Source organism: Diadema antillarum, unplaced genomic scaffold (assembly GCF_040938485.1).
Source record: "Diadema antillarum isolate AM-2024a unplaced genomic scaffold, OU_Dant_1.0 scf00000139, whole genome shotgun sequence".
NCBI classification, from domain to species: Eukaryota; Metazoa; Echinodermata; class Echinoidea; order Diadematoida; family Diadematidae; genus Diadema; species Diadema antillarum.
The window spans coordinates 759176-783715 of record NW_027271028.1 but is presented as its reverse complement, the minus strand read 5'-3'; the positions used below and the strand labels follow the sequence as shown (position 1 = coordinate 783715).

At 37.2% G+C, this 24540-nt stretch overlaps 1 protein-coding gene across 1 annotated transcript; it reads left to right on the top strand.

Annotated features, from left to right (window-relative positions):
- Positions 1 to 1291: 1291 nt before the first annotated feature.
- On the top strand, positions 1292 to 23576 carry LOC139721161 (acyl-CoA dehydrogenase family member 11-like). Its single transcript, XM_071632490.1, has 19 exons — positions 1292 to 1431; positions 3343 to 3442; positions 4810 to 4935; positions 5475 to 5636; positions 6524 to 6700; positions 7233 to 7359; positions 8757 to 8908; positions 9527 to 9633; positions 10982 to 11135; positions 12462 to 12530; positions 12934 to 13072; positions 13805 to 13912; positions 15046 to 15144; positions 15755 to 15821; positions 16376 to 16461; positions 20896 to 20964; positions 21352 to 21506; positions 22313 to 22429; positions 23168 to 23576. The coding sequence occupies exons 1-19, from the start codon at positions 1304 to 1306 to the stop codon at positions 23384 to 23386; spliced, it is 2361 nt and encodes a 786-aa protein (XP_071488591.1). The 5' UTR covers positions 1292 to 1303; the 3' UTR covers positions 23387 to 23576.
- The last annotated feature ends 964 nt before the right edge of the window (positions 23577 to 24540 follow it).

Below are 24540 nucleotides of genomic sequence, written 5' to 3'. Positions count from 1 at the left end.
AAACAAGCCCAGGATGCCTTTGTGGCTGCACAGATGAAACAGTGACCCACCTGGCGGGTGAATGCTACCTGTACAAAACCCTCAGAGACAGCTTCCTCACCAAGTGGCCAAAGCGATGGAAAACACTCCTCACCAAAACTGCAACACCAAACGAATGCTTTACCAGACTCACTCTTCTTGGATCTTGTTGCAACTCCACTATCTCCCTCTCTGACTGGAAAAACCCCCCTCTACGCTCTGTTTCATAACCTATCTCTGAGTTTTCTTTTCAACATGGCACATACCAAACGTACAGCCGTGTTTATAGTACTTAGTAGTACTAGTACCATTATTGTTATTCTGTGACCTTGTGACAATTCATTCATAGACTTCACATTTTAGACAACTCTTCAACTTTAGCAGTTCTCCTGACTGGAGGAATTCAAGCAAAGAAGAAGAAGAAGCTATGGTACGCTAAAAGTTAAAGCCCAATCAATTCTCATCTCTACCTGATGTACCAATAAACTCAACTGTACCATCCCTTTAAGATGTCTCTCTAGCTCTCATATATGCCACATTTTAGCTTATATAACTCAATTTTCATGTGAAGTGAATATTGCTGTATCTACCAGGTTTGCATTCTGGCTGAGGGATAACCATGTTGGTTTTTATTGTGTTGTTGTGTTGGGATATTTTGCAACCAGTGCAGCGCAGCGCAGCGGGTGTTTTCTCCCAAACATAGATCCAAGCATGTGGGACTATGTGTACAGCTATGCATAACTTTACCAGCTGCAATGGATATTTCGATATTCATGGGTGCATCGGCCCGTATATGATGATATTTTCGTCGCTATGAAAGAAGACCCGGTGCAATAATTCTAAACGATCACGAAACTGGGCTATCAACGTACCTTTTGTGATGAGCATTTCGATCAGTGTTGTATGTACGGTACCCGGTACGCGTGATGTGCACTGCATCTGACGAAAACGTGTGTGTGTGCAGCGCTGCAGCAGGGAGTGAGCAATGAGGTGAGTTATCTCACCTCCCTGTGGTATTGTGTGTGTGACCGTGGATGGGATGGATCCACTCCATGGATGGATCTGTCTGTCTGAGAGGGAGACCATTCACAGCGCCAGCTAGCGGTTAGTGCCATGTAGACAACACTGCCTGTGGGCCAAGATCACATAGCCACTGTAGCAGCGAAGTGGTGGGCGCAGCCCGCCGCCGCGTCGGCCGCCGGTACCCCTAGCTAGGCGAGGTCGGTACGTACTCAGCTCCTCCACCGATAACCGGACCGCGATTGTACTCAGCTCAGAAGCAATCATGGCAACAGACGCAAGCAAAGTTCGGAAGCAGCATCGCTTCGACGAAGACAGTCTCCATGAATATCTTAAGGAGAACGTCTCCAACTTTCCTGGAGGGCCATCAAAGCTCACAGTACTGCAATACCGGTAAAGCAGTAGTAGTATTTCTTATGACTCCTCTGCTGCGAGTCTGACGAGACCCACAGCACAAGGTAGAGCATAGCCATAGAGCCCTAATAAACACCAAGGTCAGGAGAGCTGTAACGTTTAGAGGTCTAACGTTAGCTGCATGCTGTTGGTATTCACTCGTATTGTATAAAAGGTGCCTCCTGGTCGTCGGACGCCGTAAAGCTGTACTCCTGAACGAACTAGACGTGCTTTTACTAGTGTCAGAATTGTATGTGTGCTGTGTGTACTACTACTGTACTAGTATGTGCTTTGCCTCTTTCTTTTTTTTAAGGGGGGGGGGGGGGGGGGGGAGTGCTCATGCACTCAGCCATCAAAGCTCCATGTAAACCATGATTGATTGTATCCTGTGAAAATTGGAAACCATCCTGTACCTCTCGCGCTTGTTATTGTCATCATTATGATGATGATGATGATCGTATGCGTGCCGTTTAACTTATTAAGGACCTATTATTAATATTTATTTGATATTTAGTATGTCATTATTGTTATTATGATTCTTATTAACTTTAAAGGGCTGGTGCAGTTGTGGTTGAGATGGGGCTTCATGCTTCGAGGTTGCCAAAGTTTTTTGATGATGATTTTTTTTAGATCAAAAGAAACTTCTAATGAAATATGGAAGAGTATATTTATTCTAACTTCCTATAGGAGGAATTCAAAGTTTGTTTGATGAAAATTTTTTGAAATGGCTGAGATATCCAAAACAAAGCAATTCTAATAAAATGTGGGAGCCACTTTTTGTTATGATTGCTTTGTTATACCATAGTATTATTTGTTTGGACGTCTCAGTCATTTCAAAACTGATTTTCATCAAATAAATTTTGAATTCCTCTTAGAAATAGAATTGTATACTCTTTAATGTTTCATAGAGCTGGTTTCCAAGTAGCGGTATCTCACAAAAAGTTAAAAGCTGAATTCTCACCTCATCCAATACTACAATAATGTAGAGACTCTACATAAAGCACTCATTCTACCTGAAAAGATACTCATACTATATACCATCCCTTTAATATAGCACTTAAAGGCCATAAATGTCACCAAATTTTTGTGTGGTTAAAGAATAATGTCTTCCAACATTGCATACATGTATGAAATCTTACGGGAATGTACACACCTTAGAGTTTTTTAAAAAGAAATGAAAAACTAAACCCATTTCTCTAGACTCTGCAGATTTATGTTCCCTTTTATACCAATAACAATGATTTTTTTTCCAGGTCCTACAAAATTAAATCAGAAATACGGTATTGTTTCCCTCTACATCATAAAGAGCTTTCTATTTAATTTTGAAAGAAGATCTAAATAACCTACAATGTACCTCTACAATGGCAGGAATCTAGTTTTTAGGGCTGCAACAAGGACATACAAACTTTAAAACAATTTCAGTGCATTTCCTTGACTTTGTTTACATTTCACAAACAGATATTCTGTGTAAATACATTGTATATTGATATCACCGTGATACTTTCAAGTTGTTAGTTTTGCATGGTAGCTGTCATTGTAATAGTAAAATGCAAAAGTTATGAAAATTTTCAAACTGCACAATATTCCAGGTCTACTGTAGAGACTCAGTGTTGTGGGTGGTGGGACCAATTATCGGTACATCATGTTCATGTACATGCCATAGAACTGATAAACATGTGGTACAGAGAGGAGCACTCCACATTGTATCTATGAACTGTCAAGGACTTCTCACGGCATAGCATCAATGTGATTATTAATGGAATCTACTTACCTTTAAGATTTGATTTCTTTTTAATGGTTGAATGAGGTTGTATGGGTACCGATACCTACAGATTACATCAAATTTGTATTCTCAACACCTGCGCTTTGCACCTGCCTGGTTATGTTGTCTTTTGACCTGTGTGTTTGTAGGTCTGGTCAGTCCAATCCAACTTTCTATCTAAACAAAGATGGAAGAGAACTTGTGATGAGGAAGAAGCCACCAGGAAGACTTCTTAAAGGGGCTCATCAGGTATAAGAATCTTGAGGATTGGGTCATAGAATTACAATCTACTGTTTAGTTTCATTGCATAGAAAAGTTCGTTCAAAACTACTTGCCAGGCTGATAAATATATAATAATGATAATAAATTTATGTATTACATATGATATTTTTGATATAATTTTCTTTTCTTGTCATCTGCAACGAGCAACATAGCCTGTCACAAATGCTTAGTCTTCAATAGAAACAGGAGTGACAGTAAAATTATTTGTATTTTTTTCAGACAATGAATGTTGGCAGTTAAACAAGTTCTGGTAAAATCAAATCTTTGGAGCTGGAGTTAACTGCAGATTCAAGGAAAGTGTAATTCATATGGGGATAGAATGTAGTACAAAGACAGTCATCCATGTTTTTTCTTGGTTTATTCATTTTGTTATTCATGTTGTGATGTTCTGTTATTTCTTAAACATTACTGAGTTTGGAAAAGAAGGTGAAGAAAATGGTCAAAATAGCAGACAAAAGCCAAGGGGACCATTGAGTGATTTCAATAGTCAAAATCTTTTTTTTTTCCTCTTTACTTCCTGAGATAAATTTGCTAGAACACAATTTAAGAAGTCAGTGTAAGGGAAGAATAACCTTAGGTATAAGAGTTGAATACAAGGTCAAGTCCAATTACAAGTTTTTGTTAGGTACAATTTTGTGTCTGTTCCTCACATCTGTCAATTCAGTTTCCACTTATTTTCTCCAATTAGAAATTTTTTCACAACGCATGACAAATTCAAAAAAAGACTTGCGTACCTCTTGTTGCTTTGAGTGAAAGACCAAGATACCGATGCTACTGTCAAATTTAAATGTTTTGTTTTCTGTGAAGACAAACCTAAGTTTCAAAACTGGTAATCAAACATTTCTAATGATCTTTGTGTGTAAACTTCCAGCACATGCCTCAGTTGCATTGCTTTTAGAAGAGTTTACAAATATTTGACCCTCATTTTAGTCAGATCTTAATTAGAGTTTGGGATTGATTTCACACCCATACTCCACTTTATCTTGAGAGGTTTTGTAATGTTTAAAAGTTTATATGACATTTAAGGAGACAAACAGTTTTGCTTGGGAAAGTATGTTGATATAAGAGTGATGTGAAATGTAAAAGGGATATCATTCTCCATTTTGAGCTTTATCAACCACCAATGCTAGAAGTGATATGTCATTAGTATCCATGATGTAATGTTTCTAGTCTGCTGAATATCACAAACTGTATTCCTTGTGTGTCCAGTAAACTTGAAGTGCTTTCACGGTTCAATTAAATGTATTAATCGCCATGACGACAGATAGATAGATTGCAAAAACTTTCACTGAACAATAAATTTTGCAAATTTTGTTTTGCATTATGTGCGTCAGGTTGGCAGAGAGTATCGTATACAGAGCGCCCTCTATGGGGCAGGATTCCCCGTTCCTAAACCCTTGGCACACTGTGAGGATCCATCAGTCATTGGAACAGAGTTCTATGTCATGGAACATGTCAGGGTGAGTCATAGTTTGGGTTTGCTTCCCTGCAAGCTGGCCAGTCCCAGGAGCCATTTTATCTGGAAGATTGATGCAATAGTCTTCTCATTGTTCCCTCTTAGATCATACATGCTAAACATTCTGTTACAGTCTACTGTGGTAGGATGACCCCATAATGTTCTGTTTTTCTAACAGATTTATTTAGATTATAGGTGTTGTTTATTTCTTGCTGATAGGAACATGAGCTATTCTCGATGCAGATATTTTTCTCATTTTACTGATTTTCTTTTGTGCTTAATTTTGTATGCAGTGTCTCTTTCTCTTCCTCTTAACCTGTTGAGGATGAGTCCTGAGTATACTCGGGCAAGTGTCTATAGGAAATGTCTGTTGTAGCAAAATCAGCCCATCCTCAACAGGTTAATGTTTGTCATATTCTGAGAGACCATTTCATTTTGTTTAATCTGATTGTTGCTGTTTTGAATTGTGTCTCTGTTCTGTTCTGTTCTGTTCTGTGTCTAATCATTTCTCAATGAACCTTTGCACTTCCCTTCATCCCCTAGGGACGTATCTTCAGGGACCTTGCCCTCCTGGACCTTAGTCCTGATGAGAGGAGGGAGATTTACTTTGCAATGATCAAGACCCTAGCACACCTTCACTCCCTAGACTACAGCAAACTTGGTCTCCATGGTTATGGCAAGGTTGGAGGTTTCTGCAGGCGACAGGTAGGTCAGCGTTGCTAAGCAATGACTGACTGGTTGTTGTAGATACAGGTCTGTGTTGCAGACCAGAAATTTTTTAGGTTCTCTATGCAGCCCAATGTGTATAATGATTTCTTGATACCAGGGTGGACAAGAATGATACTTTTTTTTCATGTGTATTATTTGTTTTTTCTAAACATATTCTCATTTTTCCACTTGAAGTATGGACCAGAAGGCAGAGTCAGAGATGATTAGAGGAGTCTTCTTCTTTTTTTTCTTCTTCGTCTTCTTTTTCTTCATCTTCCTCCTCCTCCTCTTCTTTTCTTCTTCTTCTTCTTCGGCTTTGTTGTATCCATCATCTACATATTATTAGATGTAAAATAATTAGATATGCAATATTTTTAAAAGAGAGTTAACACAGTGATTGCTTTCAGATGATCAGTTCTATGTAGAATCTTGTATTGCTATGGAGAGAGAAGTGCCCACAACTTTAATTTACTATTGCAATATAAATGGCAAAAAGACATCTCTTAGAATGCAGAATATCAAATTTTTAAACTTTTCAGAAACTTACCAAGCAGAAAAAAAAAATGATACGCAATGACACCTGTATGTGAAACAAAGCACAGATCATGTCATTCAATATCATTAGTCAAACTCGACAGAGCTGAAATTTAGCATTCCTGTGTACTCAAAGTCCCATCAGATGAACTTTTGATTTGAAATCTCATTGATGCATAGATTAAAAACTATCAGAGAATTGATACTTTCGAGGCTCTGTTGCAGGTCCAGAAAACACCTTTGTAGTAGACAGTCAGTTTAATTGCTGTTCGTGTAAGTTACCATGGTAATAAGTCTGGGATGTAAGAGGGTCCAGGTCCCGTTTTATCAGCTTTGAGTATCTCATCCAGGTCAACACTTGGACAAGGCAGTTTCAAGGCGCAGTCAAGATAGCCTCCTTACCAGAAGTTCCATCAGCTACAGAGCTGTTTGAATGGCTTCCAAACAACATTCCAAAAGCTGAGGAGAAGTGTACCATTGTGCATGGAGACTACCGGTTGGAGAATATGATCTTCCACCCAACAAAGGTAGTTAGACAATAATAATGGCAATCTTTTCCTTTAAATTGTCATAACTGTAAATAGTTTCATTTATGTGGAAAAAATATGCTGATACCACAAACTCTTCTCGACTTGGTTTTGTTTCTCTTGGCTCACACGAAAGATTATGTAATCTTTACTTCACATTCAATTGGATTTTTGATGTCATGTCAAACACAGGCCTAATGCCGCTTACTTTTTGTGTTTCATCTTTTGGATAATTCTTTTTTTTTTTTTATTAGCTTGACTTACTGAAACATTATAAGAGATCTGACCAGCACACAATGTGTGAGAAATACCAAGCCATTATTGTTACTCACAAAAAATTCCAAATTGCTTAAGGAGCTGAAATGCTTGCACATACATTTTTTAAAACTTGGTAATGACTCTACTGAACACTGCACACTGTTACATTCTGCGGTGAAACTTTTTCTCTGCTCCGTAAGAGTACATACCACATTATCCAGAGGAATAAAGCTATTGCCAATAAATGAAAAATTTGCACACTACTTTCACACAGCCTGAAGTGATAGCAGTATTGGACTGGGAGCTATCCACACTAGGAGACCCATTGACTGATCTGGCCTATAATTGTTCACCGTACTACTGGCCTTCTGACTACGAGGGCGGTGTTGGGAATCCTCTCGGTGAGTGACAATATGAAACACTTATTTTCAGTGATGCAGGAGATGTGACATTAACCCGTTGCGGATGAGTCCCGAGTATACTCGGGCGGGTGTCTATGGGAAGTGCGTGTTGTAGCAAAATCAGTCCGTCCTCAAGGGGTTAATTGACATGGTACATCTAGTTGCCTGGAGGAATAGAATCAATTCTTTGTACTAATACCTTTGTTGTCCTAAGATAATATCACACTTCACCATATCCCTGTCAATTCTACAGAATGAATATGAATGTTGCTTTATATAGAAACTTGTTAAGTTACAGGTTGGTAAAAAATACAGACTTGTGATGAAGTGGGTGTACTATAACAAGTTGTGGGTAGTCATAACTATTTCAGTATTGCTAAGTTATCTAACGCAACATCCGTAGGGCTCCTTTAACTTACTCATCTCCATCATATGATGATGTTTTGTATCATGCATTGCATCTCTCATTATGTAGTGCACACATACGCCCTTTCTGGAAATGTTTGAATGATATTCCCTTATTTTACTGAGATTATTTTTTTAATAGTGTATCACCCTTTCAAAACCAATACATTGTATAACTTATTTAAGATACTGTTAAGTTATCATAAATACAAAATTATCATTCAATTGGCCAAATCTTACAAATATTTACATACTTAGCTCTTTGTTAAGGCAATCATATACTTCAGTTTGAAATTTTTTTTTCAAACTAGCCTTCATTCTCCTGTTCATTGCTATGTGCTTTGTCCTCTTTGTGTTTCATACTGTGTTCAGATTGCCACATTGTACTAATTTTCAAACTTGGCTGCTTCCAACCATTTTCCTTTTTATTTTTTGATACAATGACAGAAATCTTTGAGATTCCAAATGAAAGGTGACCAGGATGACTGGGGAGCTTGATTTCTTTATTTACAAACTGCTTTGAACAGACGGATAGACACATTTAGATAGTTAGATACAGTTGTAGATAGGTAGGTCGGTAGATATAAGTAGATAGATAGGTAGATGGGTAGATAGAAAGATAGATAGATTCAAGTAAGTAGATAGAAAGATACATGGGTAGATAGAAAGATAGATAAAATAGATGGATAGATACATGTAGGTAGATAGATAGATAGATAGATAGATAGATAGATAGATAGATAGATAGATAGATAGATATATGGATGGAGTTTTATTCCCCCTAAAGTTATGCAGTGTGCAGCATACGAGTAGGTTATGGGTGATATGCAGATCCAGAGAACAATCTTTTTCAGGCTAACAACAATTTCAAATACATACCTATGACATAGATATGTTCCTGTGTAAAATGCAAGTGAAAGTAATGTTGAATTCCACTCAGAGGGACTTGTTACTTAACAAGACTCTTACTTATTGTTCTCTTGCCTCCTTAGCTGGTGGTAGTGACATCAATACTGTGCCAGGTATCCCCAACAGAGATGAGTACATGAGGGTCTACTGCAGTCACACGGGGGAACCATTCCCTGTCCGGGACTGGGAATTCTATTTAGCTCTCTCTTATTTCAGAGCATCGTCAATATGTGAGGTAAAGTGTTGTCAAAGGAAGCTATTGATAACTGACAGTGTGTCAAAGAGTCCATTCCAGTTTTTCCACATATTTTGATCTACCAATTCTCAAATTTATCCTCATGTAATCAGTTCTTCCTGAGCCTTCATAGTTATGATGTCAAGTTCTATATTTTTTTTCAAATATATCTTTTTTATGTTGCAACTTCTTTGCATTGCTTTGGTTTTCATTCCTATCTGTTTTGGAGCACACACTACATACAACTTGTTTAACCCTTTGAGGACGGTTTGATTTTACTGCAACATGCATTTCCCGTAGGTGCTTGCCTGAGTATACTCGGGACTCGTCCTCAACGAGTTAAAAAAGAATTATATATACATACATGTTGAAAGCGAATTGCATAACCAAACCAAAATCTTGCTCTTCACAGCTAGTGATATGAGTGAGTATATTTGAAAGGGATCTACAGTTGTTGTAAGTGGAAATAGTGGTAAATTGTTTGCTGGGTATGACATTGACTTTGCCTTAACTTTGGTATACATGTGAAGTGTGCCCTAAGTCAGATAAAAAGTGACCTTTGAACTGTTCAGTGAGCTTTGTGCACACATGACCTTTGGTCTGTCTGTTTACATACAGGGTGTCTATGCCAGGTCTAGGCTGGGTAATGCAAGCTCAGAGTCTGCCTCAGGACTACAGGATATAGCAAGACTTCTTTCTGATGTCGCATTGCATGTAGGAAAAGGGTGAGTTGAAATACAAGGTGACTCTTGTTAGTTCCTCGTTACATAACATTTGAAGACGTGTGCTGTGATTCCACTCACTGTGGGTAGCTTCTCTTTCTCGTTACTTAAAGAAAATAGTGAATCAACATTATCGTGCACAAGATAATGTAAATGTTATGTATGTACAATTGAAGGCTATGGATAGCTTGGTGTAATAGGCAGAGTAATCACAGTTCAGAGATTGGTATGATTATTGACACAAAACCTGCTAGATAAATTTGATATCATTGATAAAACCACAAGTCTCTAGAATTCTCCAAACTAGACTAGTACGATGCCATACTGTGGGTTACAGACACAGAGAAAAGTGTACAACTTCAAACGGTATTCAAGATAGTGACCAATGAGCATATCATAACAACCAGCAATGACAAATGATTAAGGCAAACTTTCAGAAATATATATGCAAATTAATCAGTTATTTTGGTGTTCATAGATATGTATAAACTCATGTTTTGTTTTTGTTTTGTATAGCAATTTTGTGTCACAACAGTATTATGAGTATGACTTCTTCACAGAAATACATACAATTTAGGTTGCATATTCATTCCATAGAACACGCTAAAAGGGGTATGCACATGGGTTATGTTTACACAGTTAAGCAAATACTCTTTCTTCCTCTCAGGTATTGTGGATGTTTTCCCGATAGTAGCCCATTCAGAATTGTCCTAAACATATATACTTTGACTATACTTGGACAGATGACAGTATCAAGAGAAGTGTTTTATGATGAAACTCATTGACATTCACATTCTTTTCGGACAGTGTTTCATGTAGTAAAATGGATTTTGGTGGGGTAATATAAAAAGTATGTAATGTATTCAACTTAGCAACTAGTGACTAGTCTAACATCAAGGAGCCTTCAATAGGACAGTCTTACAAATATTGAATACTACTAGGCAGATAAGTCAATAAGCTTGATCACAATGTGTACAAAATGAAAAAAATCCCTTTGTCATTATATTTGTCATCGTATATTTATTTGAAAAAGAAATACATATTTACTGATTGTAAGCCAATAGGTAATCCCAATAGAATTGTGCTGCAAGTAGTTTATATTTCAATTAATCAACTAGGGAGGTGTTTTATAAAGCTGTTTGTAAAGTTACGAACGACTTAAGAATGACTGGTGATCAGTTCTGATGTGCTATACTTATCAGAATTTCAGTAATTAAGCAAAAAAACTGATCACTAGTCATTCTTAAGTCGTTCGTAACTTTAAGAACAGCTTTATGAAGACCCCCAGGACTGTTAGGTGGAAGGAACAAATCATGATTTCAATTTTATGTCATTCTGATTCCGTGGCTAGAATGCAGTCAAGGAAACTAGAAACAAGACAAGTGAATTCCGTCAGTGAGAATAGCCCCCCATTCTTAGCCATGGAACCAATGTCAGAGAGAGGCAAGGAAATTCTACAGAAGGTCAAAGACTTCATGAAGAATGAAGTCTTGCCTGCAGAACCAGTAAGTTGCAAACAGTCAATATGGACTTAGCTGTTAATAAAAGCCTTTCAGGTGGTTTGTTTTTACTTAAAATATCAAGCCCCTTTGAGACTCATTAACCCGTTGAAGACGGCTTGAGTTTGCTACAGCATGCATTTCCCGTAGAAGCTTGCCGGAGTATACTCGGGACTCATCCTCAATGGTTTAAGATCCAATATTGTTATCAAAATAGAACATTCCTATTAACCATGCTGCATAACCTTCCAAATATTCTATGAACATGAAGCATGATTTAACATTCATGTTTCAGTTCCCTGATGAGAATCCATTATGTGAATATATTAACTCTTTATGTGCCACTTTCGCACGTCCGACTCAGTCGACGGCGTGCCAACTTCGCATATTCTGCTCAACAAACAAAACCGCCAAAACCGATCGATAAATCACTAATCACCGCTAATCCCGCGGCACGATGAAAGTGTTTCTCGTGCTTTTGTTCCTCTCATATACGGTTTGCATTCTATGGGGGATTGACTATCAAGCGGCGTTCCCAACTAGATTTGCTCATACATTCTAAGTTTTTGTCACGGTTTTATGTGCAAAAGTCATGCCTTTACTGTAATGTAGCAACTGGTCATTCAAAAGAAAAAATTGAAAATAGATTCGTCATACAATTTATATCGAAACAAAGCTTGGCATTCCTCTTTAACTTTGCCTACTAGTATGCCCGTCTTAACAGAAATTTGTAGGAGTTATACAAATTGGAAAAACATAATTCTTTCTCAGAGCATGACTACCTTCCTGTCTCAGAATAACGTGGCACACAGGAGGTTTCCACCATGGCACATAAAGAGTTAAGGCATATAATATACCATTTGTTATGTAGTCAAGAAGCAAAGAAAGTTGCCAGGAAGACTTTCTCAAAATGTAATTTGCTTTCCACAGTGATTGTTCCTTAATGACAAAGTAGCATTTTTTTTATAGCTCTCATTCACTATTCGTGATGATTCATTGTATTGTACTGTCTCACCATATATTTTATTGTGCATTATCATTACACTATGTATTATATATCTTGTCTATCTCACATACAGTGCCTGTGAGTACTGTTGGTAATGATGTTGATTGTTCAAGGTTTTAATTTATCAGGACCAAAAGAGTTTGTACCTTAAAAGTATGTTATTTAAGATTTTGTGACAGTAGAATATTGATTCAGTTCACTGTCAGATTTGTATGAACCTTTGACATGGATGATTATTTAACATGTGAAAAGTATACTCAAGCAAGCTTTATTGTATAGTTTGACATGAATTATTTAGGATTTTATTGATATCCAACTCTTTCTAGATATTCATGAAGCATGTGCAGACTGCAGAGAACCCATGGACTATCCCACCAATTATGGAAGAACTGAAAGTAAGTTGAACCAAGATATGAAGTTATCAGAATGCAAGTGTAGCAAAAAAAGCTGCTGAAAACTGCTTATCCAATAAAGGCGAGCCAATGGAGTAAAATGGAGTCAAAAGGGGCCTGAGCTTTCGATCCTAGCAGAATGTAAGGTACACATATTGATATAATGACCTTATTGCCTTAAAACATGTGTTCCATTGAACTTCTTATTTCAGTAAAATAATGTATTTATGCTAAATTTTCATGCAGCCTCTGCTGCTATTTGCTGGAAATGACAAGTTTTCAAATTAATGAAAAGTCTGTTTTCATTCTAATCCAGCATTATGTTGTTCATGATATATTAAGGGATATACCAGACACCAAATGTCAGTGCTAACATCTCTTCCCACACCTAACCTCACTACATTAGGCCAAAGCCAAGGCGGCTGGTCTGTGGAACCTGTTCTTGCCAAGTGAATCTGGTCTAACCCAGCTGGAATATGCCTACATGGCTGAAGAGATGGGACGATCCCCCATTGGTCCAGAGCCTTTCAACTGTGCAGCCCCAGGTACCCCAACTTGGCTCACTCCTGCCTTCTTGGTCCTCATTAGTGTGTGGAATGTTTGCTACTCTTGTCCTCCTTACACCCAATATATCCCCTGTTCTCTTGCCATTTCTGGCATTGGCTCTTGAAAAAGAGATTGATTTTAATATTACAGTTTCAAGTTTTGTATTTACACTCTTACTGTTTCCAACTTTGCCGTCAGTCCATTCAATGAAATCCCCATCTATTATTCTTAATCAAATAAAATAATTTTGACCATACCCAAGAAGTGGGTTGGATTTCAGCTCATATGATTGAATGCACATCATTACAAATCAGAGTATGTGATAAATTGCAGCTTTCTGGCATGGAAGTGCTCTCTATCAAGTTTACAGTTCATATCTGATAAAAAGCATAGTAGATGATTTGATATTTGTAGTAGGACCTTGTACAGATGGTGGTGTTGTAGAATAGGTAGTGCAGAGAATACTAATGGCGTGTTGCAAGGAAGTCAAGTTGCAATCAATTGCAAATATCTATTACAAATTATTACAAACTATTACAAATTTGCAGTTAATTGCAGGATTTGCAGTTGATTTGGGGTAGTTGCAATTGATTTCAACTTTCTGGCAACACCCCTTAGTGATCTTAACACACATCCAGCAAGGAGAGACAATGCATGTGATCTGTAATAATACCTGATTGAATGTAAGCCAGTGTTTTCACTCTCCTGCCTTTTGATCATGTTTTCTTCAGACACTGGCAACATGGAGGTCCTCCACCTCTTTGGGACTCCAGAGCAGAAGGAAAAATGGCTCCGCCCACTTCTGGAGGGCCGCATCAGGTCCTGTTACTGCATGACAGGTGGAGTGAAGTCCATCCAATTAATTATAATCTTCTGGGATTCTCATAGAGGGGAGCTACATTGTACCTTACTGCTATATTTATGATTCTGAGTGTCATTGGTGGGGAGATAAACTTTTTATCAGTTTACTCATCATTGATATTGGTATACTACATTACTAATGTCACAATGGAGATCACATAATACTTATCATTGCTGGGGTGACAAGACCTCGTATCTACAAAATGTCAAATGTTCAGGAGAGCCAAAAAACACGGCGGCCGAAGCACTGTGGCGAATGGGATAGCCTTTCCTTTGACATGCTGTGGTGGCTTCATTTTTGGAGTAAGACAGTTGGGATTTGGACAGGACATCACTTAACCCATTATTTGACCATTAATCCAAAAAAGTCATTTTCACCAAAATTGCAGATATAAGGTCTTGTCACCCTATCGACGTTATATGTATTATGGAGAAAAAAATTCTGACCTTATCCATGTCAAATAGGAGTGCATCATCTTTTAGGGTGATTTTACCCATGGTCTTAAATGATTCTAAAGCAAGATGGAATACCTAATGAAGATATCCTGCTATCCTGCATCATGCTATCTTATATGTCTGTTTCCTTGTAGCAGGAAATGCTACCTTTTTCCAGATGATGGAGGATTATAAGGCTTGTTTGTGTAAAGTCAATGTACACCATTGAATACTTGGTACTCACACATGAGAACGATAAAATGACAACCACACACACTCATGCGTACAAAGCATTTAGAAGGATCTCTTGGACACAGCATTCCATGACTGTTTTAAAGTTAATTGCTTTTAATATCTCAGTACTAACATTATTGCACAAGTTTAGTCTCCTGCTTGTTAGCAGAGATATATCTTGATTTTCCCCAAATTATCTGGATTAACATCAGTACCTGGTGCTTCTTTTCAATCCAATATCTTGTGATATCCTTTCTTGAGGTCTTTATGTGGGAAAAAAAGATCTACTAATATTTCTCTCAACTAATACATCAGACTACACTGAATTGTTGAAATGACTTCGAATTTTAAATCATATCGTGGATTGGTCAGCAGCAGCACTGAATATATCATAGCCATTATTTTAACCCAATCCAAATCTCTCTTGTATGATCCTTTGTAGAACCTGATGTAGCGTCAAGTGATGCGACCAATATGCAGTGTACCTTCACAAGAGATGGGGATGAATACGTCATCAATGGCAAGAAATGGTGGAGCAGCGGTGAGTCTCTTAAATCATTGCTTCATAATCCAATATCCCTCCAAAAAGTAACATATGTGACAGGAATGTTTAAATTCTTGACTAGCTTTCATCTTTTTTTCTATCCCATGAGTGAATGGTTGGGCATCAGTGCTGCTTAAACCAGTGTAGCACTGTAAAACATTGATACACTATGATATTAGCCTGGAATGAGAATACTGTTCTGTTGAATTTTATGTATCATAGAGTATGTAAAAAAACATATATACTTTGAGCTATTCATATAGTTGATACAGTGCTTACTATTTCTGTGTGTAAATGTCTGAATATTTTAAATATGTATTGAGATAAACATTAAGTACTAATTTGTGAAACAGCATTTAATAGTCACTGTAGTCTTAAATCTTTTGTGATACATGTCAGTTACTAATTTCTAATTAGTTAGTTGCATCTTCTGAACCTTTCATGTTCCCCAAAAATGTCTATTAAATAATGAAATATGAGGTACTAGTGAATGTTTAGCTATACAGGTCATATGACCTAGTCACATGTAATGAAGTAATCACTGCAAGTTGAAGGTCACTTCCTCTTTACATGATAATCTCATGTGTTATTTCTCTTTAACCTTTAGGTGCTGGAGACCCAAGACTAGCAGTAGCCATTGTTATGGGCAGAACTGGAGGAGAAAACGATCCAATGTAAGTACTCTTAGCTTTTAACCCGTTGAGGATGGTTTCATTTTGCTACAACGTGCATTTCCCATAGACGCTTGCCCGAGTATACTCGGGACTTGTCCTCAGCTGGTTAATTTTACTTCTTGTCTGTTATTATTTTTCTTGCCTGCGTTGAGAGGACAGTAATGAGCAGAACTCTGCATTCTTGGATCCCTGCACTTTGTTAAGTGTTATGAAACTCTTTGAAAATAGGCAACATAGATAATGCTGTTATTAAAATTGTTTGTGGAAGTAGCTGCATTTCTCTGACGCTTCTACTGGAATTATTTAAGAATTACATTTTATCTGGCTAATAAAAGTAGATAATATGTTTCATTAACCCATTGAGGATGGACTGATTTTGCTATAACATGCATTTCCCATAGACACCTGTTCAAGTATTCTCGGGACTCGTCTTCAACAGGTTAAAATACATCATGGTGGTTATCAGTTCTTTTATCTGGCTCTTGTTAGCATTGTTCATTCCATTAGAAATGAAAAGTCCTAATGAACTCTGCACTTTGATCTGATCCATACAGCCACAAACAGCACAGTATGATCATCGTTCCGACGGACTCACCAGGCTTTAGGAAAGTGCGCCCTCTATCTGTCTTTGGCAATGTGGGTAGGTGCTGATTTTTGCTATCTTTACCTTGCCTCATACTGAGGATGCCCAAGTATTTTTTTTTTTATATATACATCCATAGTAAGTTCACATCTTTAACTGATGAACCTGAGGCTAGTTAGAAGTTACAAGTCAGATTAATCTCATGATTTGATGCCAATCTCAACTTGAAATGTTTTGTCTTGAGCAATATTGAATGATGTGCCAAACTAAGGATATCTTAGAAAGCAAAATTAAAGAAGCTGGAGCAAGGAGTATTGTTTGCTGCCAAACATTTTAGTTCCTGTTGTTAAAGTTTGTGCCACTATTGAGTCATCGTTCATGCATCCTTCCCAGGCTAGTATCTGTACTGCTAATCTAAAAATAACCCAGTGGTGGATCCAGAGGGTTGTGCACCGGCGCGCGTGTCCCCTCTTTATTTGTTGTTAAAACAAAAGAAATCAAAAGAAAAAATGAGATGAAGTCCGGAAGTAGCACCAAAAATATTGTTTGTGTCCCCCCCCCCCCCCCCCCCCCCCCTTACGGAATTCCTGGATCCGCCCCTGCAACCATTCATGAAAACATTTGAAAAAATGTAAGCATTTCATGTTTCAAAATTAGGTTACGCTCAGATTTACATGCACTGGTTTACCATTTGTAGTAATGTCAATAAATGTTTAAGACTTAATGAATAAGTAAAGTTTCCAACCTACTGAGATGTAAATGGGTCATTCCATCGGGTTGGGGCAAAAATTGTGACATCAGAGTCCAAAAATAGAAGTGTGATAAATGAATTGTTTTGTTTATTCCAAGTTTTGTGGGACAATTCTTCAACTAAATCCACTCAAGGCTTCATAATACTGTCCTTCATATTTGAGTAAACTGAGAAACAAGATTTGACAAAATACCACCATTACATGGACATCATTTATCATCCTTGCTAAGACTATACTTGCTTACCTTCAAAATAAAAGGAGTTGATCTCAATCACTCCTAAGAAACTTTTTACTAACAAAATTGTTAATCACTTTGTTCCACATTTTTCAACATGGTGCAAGTATTTTGACAGATAGAGCATCAATAAATGGAACATGAGACTCCTTGTGTATAGAAGTACCATGTTCTGTGTTGTTCTTTTTTCTCACCAAGCAAAGAAATTCAATTTATGATGGAATGTAGAACTAGGTATTGAAGAGAAATCATGCCTAATCAGAATGCAATAATTTTCATTGGAAATACTTGACCACTTTTTCTGGCCTGACCTTCCATTTTTTATGTTACCACCATTACATGGACATCATGTCTCTGTAACAGAGGTATAATTGGGAGCATTATAACTAAATGTCCATCAAGGGTCATTACATACCAAATTTCACTTTTTGCCACAGGACCAATTAATACTACTACTGTTGTACTAGCAGAAAAACACCTTGAATGTCAAATTCTTTGGATGGAAATAAAAGGACTAAATATTAAAGTTGAAACGAGAATGTAAGAAATTATTTACAAGTGATTTTCAAAATCATACTAATCCTGTTCAAGTTTCCACTTCAGTTTGTCTTTTGAATCATGTCTTTTTCTGTGTAAATACAAAAAGACTGTTAAATCTTATAATTTCTAAATCTTTGATTACTTTAAAATGTCCATATCTCTTTCAAGACATTACCTTAAAATGTGCATGCATCTGTTACGTGGACATAATGTCCCCGAAATGGTGGTACAATGGCACAGAACTAACAGTCTGATAATGGTATAAAGCTTCTGATACTTGAAATGATATCAAATGTACACATGTGTATGGCAAGTTGCATCCTGGTGAAAAAAAAAAAAATGGATGAATGCATGGCAAAATGTGTATTTTTTGGCACAACGTGTGCATCCCCCTTTTTTTCTATAAAACTGCAAACATTTAGATTTTATGACTCTGTCCGAGCAGTAGATGTGTACAACTATTACTTTATTCTAATTCACATAACTTTTTCTTGACCTCGTAAATGAAGGAGAGTAAGAACACATAATGTTTGAGTACTCAATGATTGGTGTTTGACAAAAATAACTTTAAATTCAACTTATCATTTTGATTTGTATCACTGTTACATGGATATCATGTCCCTGTAATAGTCATATCGAATGGTATTACATTACTGAATTTTGATAGTTGTCCAGTATCAACCACCTGATGCAAACTCAATATAAACTCAAGCAAAGGTATACATCACATCCTGGCAAGCTTCTAAAATGTGTAGCAATGAACAGGTAAGATTTTGTCTTCCATACACAATTAAAACTCTGAGACCTTTGATGCATTACCGAAGAGATGTACGAAAAAATGAGCTAGTTTATTTCTCCTATTACCTAACTACAAGTATGTCAAGACATGGCATTACAACGACAGCACATGGTCGATACGTTCCAAAAATACTGTAGCTTGTTGAATTTGATTACTTTAATTTTCCTCACTTACATGGACACACAATAGAATTGAATATTAATTGCAGTATAATGATGTCATCCCTGAACTTATTAGTGGATAAAACATTAAATGTGAACATGCAAAAAATACTTGGTAAGCACAAATAGTTGTTGAAATGAATACATATATTTAAAATCTACATATATTGCATTAAAAATTAACATTGAAAATAATCACACATGCTTTTGCTTTTTCATATTATAACAAATACCCACTCCAAACAAATAGAAGATAAATTTCAAGGATAGTGAACTGAAAAAAAAAATAATAATACGCGCTGACAGGTTGATCAACATTCTTCACGAAGAAGTTGTGACTCCATCAACTTTCAGCACTCATCATTCTTCATTTGTTTTTTTTGTTTTTTTTATCACTAAAATCGTATTTCATATCAATTAATTTGTTTGGAGAGGGTGTAGTTTGGGGAAGGTTACCAAAATTATAGACCGATAAATCTAGCTCTTGTTCGGTGGCTTCATGCAAAATGTACTGTCGGCAATAAAGTCAGATCCACTCCTGACCGCAAAGTTAACGAGAGGCTACCAAGCAAGAGGAACATTGATTGGTCTACCAGAATTATAGCTTAAAATGAATTGGACTGTGGTCATGCATCATTATGCACAAAGTAACACTTTTATCCTGACACAAATCCCACAACCAGAACTGATGTTTCACAGGACATAGAGAGACTACCTGATCTAGTGCCAGTAGACTACCTGATCGTAGTCGGTTTCTGAGGATCCAGTCCATACTAACTTAACATATTTTGGTGGAAAAAATATGCCTAATTGCAAATGAAACATGTTGGCTAACAATCAAAACCTGTCTGTACAGAATTCTAGTAATAAAGATATTACTTTCTTTGAGGCCTTTATAGCAACTCTGGAATAAAACGGGCAATGTCTCACTTACAGTTTTCACTTACACGAAAAGAGGTATGTGGGACTGTTATAAGAGATTCTGGACTGTTGGGGATAATTTTTTTAACTTAAAAACACTTTCTCCATTATAATATGTTGACACATTTTCATGATAGGTTAAATTGATGTCATGAAACAAGTACCAATATATATCGCCTCATTTATGTCACTTTAAAAAGGAGAACTTCTTGGAAATCCAATCCACCATTACAGGGACATTGCTGGAAGATCAGCCACTGCAGGGCTTCAGAAGGCACAATATCAGATTGATTTATGTGCACATGGTTTTCAGCTTACCTCCCATCCTCCTGATACAGCAAGGTCTCTTCTCCAGTCTCTCTTTTTTTGTGCATGCCATGAAATGTGATCCACCGTTACAAAATCAGCCAGGACATCGCTCAAAATACCGGTGACCCTCCATTAGTTTACATAACATAGACCTATGTTTTCAAAGCTGATCTTTTGATGAAAAGTTGCCTACCACCTGCCCTTTATTTCTGACACATAGCCATGGAAAGGATAATTTATGAATGCAAGTAATCTACCACAATACCACCGTTACCAAAAAAGTTCAACTAGGACATCGCATGTAACGGTGGTATGCCTGTGGTTGAGGAATGATTTATGACCTGAAGTCACTTTTCATTTGCTATCCTATTACTGTTTTGCTGATAAACAAATGCTGCTTTATCAATTATGACCATCTGATTCTGACTTTGTTTATCTGTCAATCAGATATCTTCAACTGAAAACAACCTTTTTAGATGTCACACTTGGTACCCAAAAAAAGAGCATGGACATCATCACTAAAAGACACACCGGCACCAACTCTTGTGATTCAACGTTTTTATTTCTTCGTCAAGTAATCACCAACACAATTACCTTCCCACAAAACCACATTGCAACATCAAATACCTAATGAAATTTTCAGGATAAAGCGAGCAATTCCTTAGGAACACAAAAAAATGTTGTTGCCCCAACCCCGTGGAATGACCCAAATGTCTTTTGCTGAGACTGCCAGGCATGTTAAAGTCTCCCTCTGTCCTTTCTTCACTGTTACAGATGCCCCTCATGGACACTTTGAAGTGGAGTTCAAAAATGTGAGAGTTCCTGCATCAAACATGATTCTTGGTAAGATCCATATCACCTTCAATTTTTCATTTGATTTTATCTCTGGTAGTGTACAGTGTATGTCCTGTATAATGGCTGGACAAGGTTTTCAGTTGTAACACTTTGTGATGTGGCATTGCCATTTGTTTGTTGTACTGTAGTGTGATTCAGTAATTCGGGTGTATCCTGGTATGAATTGATATATGCTTATCAAGAGACATTACATGTACATGTATTACAAACACCAGCATGAACAAAATTTTGTCTTTTTAACTTCCCTATTAGATGTCATCTCTTCATCTTTTGATCATTCAATCCTAAATAATAGAACTTACTTTCCTTAGCAATGACGTAAAAATGTAAGCCTCTCTGAATGGTCAGTGAAAAGTTTTTCTTTTCTTGATGCAGGTGAAGGTCGAGGGTTTGAAATCGCTCAGGGCAGACTTGGTCCAGGGAGAGTCCACCACTGTATGAGGCTTCTTGGCTTGGCTGAACGTTCCCTTGAGATGCTGTGTCAACGAGCTGAGCAGAGGGTGGCTTTTGGCAGAAAACTCAACAGAATGGTAAGACACCAGTGTGGAAGTCATCCCATGATATTCCAGTTCTATCAACATATTAAGGGAGTTTATTTTATTTTAAGTCTTGATATGATTGCATGTGCCAGATACATTTTCTTTTTTATTCTTACTCTCTGTAAATAAGATTGTATGCTTGGTCTCCATTAGATCGAGTGTAAGATCTTGTTCATTTACTGTAACAGTATAAAAGAGAACCTTTGTGTTAAACTACACTCTCTATGCAAAACAAAATCTAAACTACACTCTCTATGCAAAACAAATTCCTCTCATTCTTATATACCTGATACTCTGGTCATGAATAGCTTATACTTGTATATTTTATCCACAGTGGTTAGCATCTGACTATATATGACTGTCACACATTGTCTGAAGTGTCGGTAAATACTCAACTGCTGCAAGTACAATGAAATGTGAAGTAGTATGGTACAATGCAGAAAACTTTCATCGGATGGGAAGATCGTACAATAGGAGATTTAGGCTTCTACCAACCTTTAGTGACTTGCTGGCTAGCTTTCGTCCTCTCCTGTGGATTTCTTCAGGCCAAGTGTCAGAGAAACGGTACAATCACTTGGCCTGAAGAAGTCCACATGAGTAGACAAAAGCTAGCCAGCAAGTCATGTACGGTTTGTAGAAGCCTAAATCTCCTATTGTAGTATGGTACAAGAAATGTAAGAATAACATTCAGTTCCAAGCCTTGATAGTTATAGCTCTACATGAAATATGTATTTATTGTCAAGTGAGGATACAAATGTTAACTCTCTGGACTCTGGTCATAATGTTTGTGTGACCAGCAAGTGATCCAGCACCAGGTAGCAGAGAGTCGGATTGAGCTGGACATGGCCAGACTACTGGTGCTCAAGGCGGCCCACATGCATGACAAGTTTGGCTCCCGGAGAGCCAGGAAGGAGGTGAGGAGAATACTCTGTCTCCACTGAACCAAGCCCAGCCCACACAGGGCATGGCTTCCCTATGATGTAGAAACCCCATCTATATCTGATGTCTTAATGAACTGGTATCAGTTCTTGACTCTTTGATTGTTTAATAGGACGACACTCCCAGTTTTAATTCAGTTTTATGTTGAAGATTTCCTTTCCAAAAGTCATATCTTTTACATTATTAAAGTGTACATACAATGTAGCTCCATCTAAGGAGTCTTTAGCCTTCATTTGTCATGAGGCACATCTGATGATCAGCAGAAAGTAGCAGAGAAGTATAAATCATATTTCGTCCCGCACTAGATGACCAATTTTTGTGAGGTTACAACTAAGCACCTGGTAGTAAAGTCTCTCAGAGTTAGAAGCACAAATTCACAGCATTGCACAGGCTATTGTCATCAAAGAGGACCTCTTTTATTGACACATGAATAAGATATCGTGAAGCTGATAAAGGGGGAATTAGAAAAATCTATTTCACTCAAGTGTGGGAGAGAAAATTGATATTGTTTAATTTGTTGCTGATGAGTCTGTGGATATGCAGAATACTTTTCTAGATGCTTCACCAAATCCATCTCTTTTTTACCAGTTTTCTCATTCTTATGGTATTCTAGCTTAATTCCTTTTTTTTTTTGACAAATATTCCTTGTATCATGTCACAAGGTAAGTTAACACTACTTCATAGCAATGCGTTCCTTGCTGTCTTTGCTCCAGATTGCGATGATCAAGATTGTAGTGCCACGCACAGCGTGTGGTATCATAGACCGTGCCATCCAGGTTCATGGTGGCGGTGGGGTGAGTGATGACTTCCCCCTGGCTGGGTTCTATGCTGGGGCTCGCTCCCTCAGACTGGCCGATGGTCCTGATGAGGTTCACTTATCCGTTGTAGCCAGACTAGAGCTGAAGGAGCAGTTTAATAAGTCCATGCTGTAATCACAAATTCTTCACACCTGTACCTATGATGTCGTCTGTTTGGTTCTGATTTGATCCATCTGTCTCCTTCAAACTGTTTTTTTCTTCCTTTGGAACATTTTTTATTACCTGTTTTCTCCTTTTTGCTTCAACTCTATGTCTTTTAACTCTTCTAATTGTAAGGAAGCTTTGCTGTAACAAAGTAAAGACAAACCAGGTCAAATGATTCAAGGTTGCACTTTGAAGATTAATGTCAATGTTTCATCATGTTCCAAAGACTTCAATATTGCAATCAAAATAATTTTCACAGTTATTGTGAAACCATATACTTTCACACTGAAAAGAAATAAATCAGATTGTAAAGTTGTCATATTAACAAGCAGTCTTCGTTAGATGTGCCAAAAACTGTATATTATTAAACTTTATTGATTTAAATACTTGACTACTTGTCGAAGAAGTTGTTTTTGTAACTGTGCATTTATAGAATCATGTTTAACATTTGTATGCCTGTCTGCCTGTAGGAAATAAGAATATTTTACCCGCACCACTCGGTGCCTAAGATGTAATTCAGTCTTGTTAAAAGAAATATGGATAGTCACCAATTGTTAGTATGATGAACAGATATTGTATACTTTTACATCTTATTTCAAAAATGCATATAACTACAGACTGTGTGTGTTGGAAAGCAGCAATCCAAGTACTTACAACATTCTCCATGAGTTTTAAGGGAAGTCGCCTCATCAGTGACTTATCAGGAATAGATATACCTTTGTCTCACATACTTATGCAACCTGTTAACTACCACTGCCCTAATTCTGTGGACTTAAACTTTCTGAAAAGAAACCACGAAGCATATTTTAAGTCAGCTTATGTTTGATTATTGTGAAGTCTGGCAAGCTAAGATAGATCTTTGTTAGTCTAATATGCTAATCTCTCATACTGCAATGAAAGGTAATATTTTTGATTTGCTAGACCAGTGAGACATGGAAGGTCAGAAAGGTAAAGTCTAGTGCATAAAGACTTAAGAATCCAGGCTTTGGCTAAAAGGGGTTCATCAGCTCATTGCCAGCAGAGAGCATCAAGTTGATTGAATATTTAAACTGTATCAACTAATATGATGTGTACTACAGACAAAGCAATGTGAGCATAGTGATGTAATTGTTTACATAAAGGTG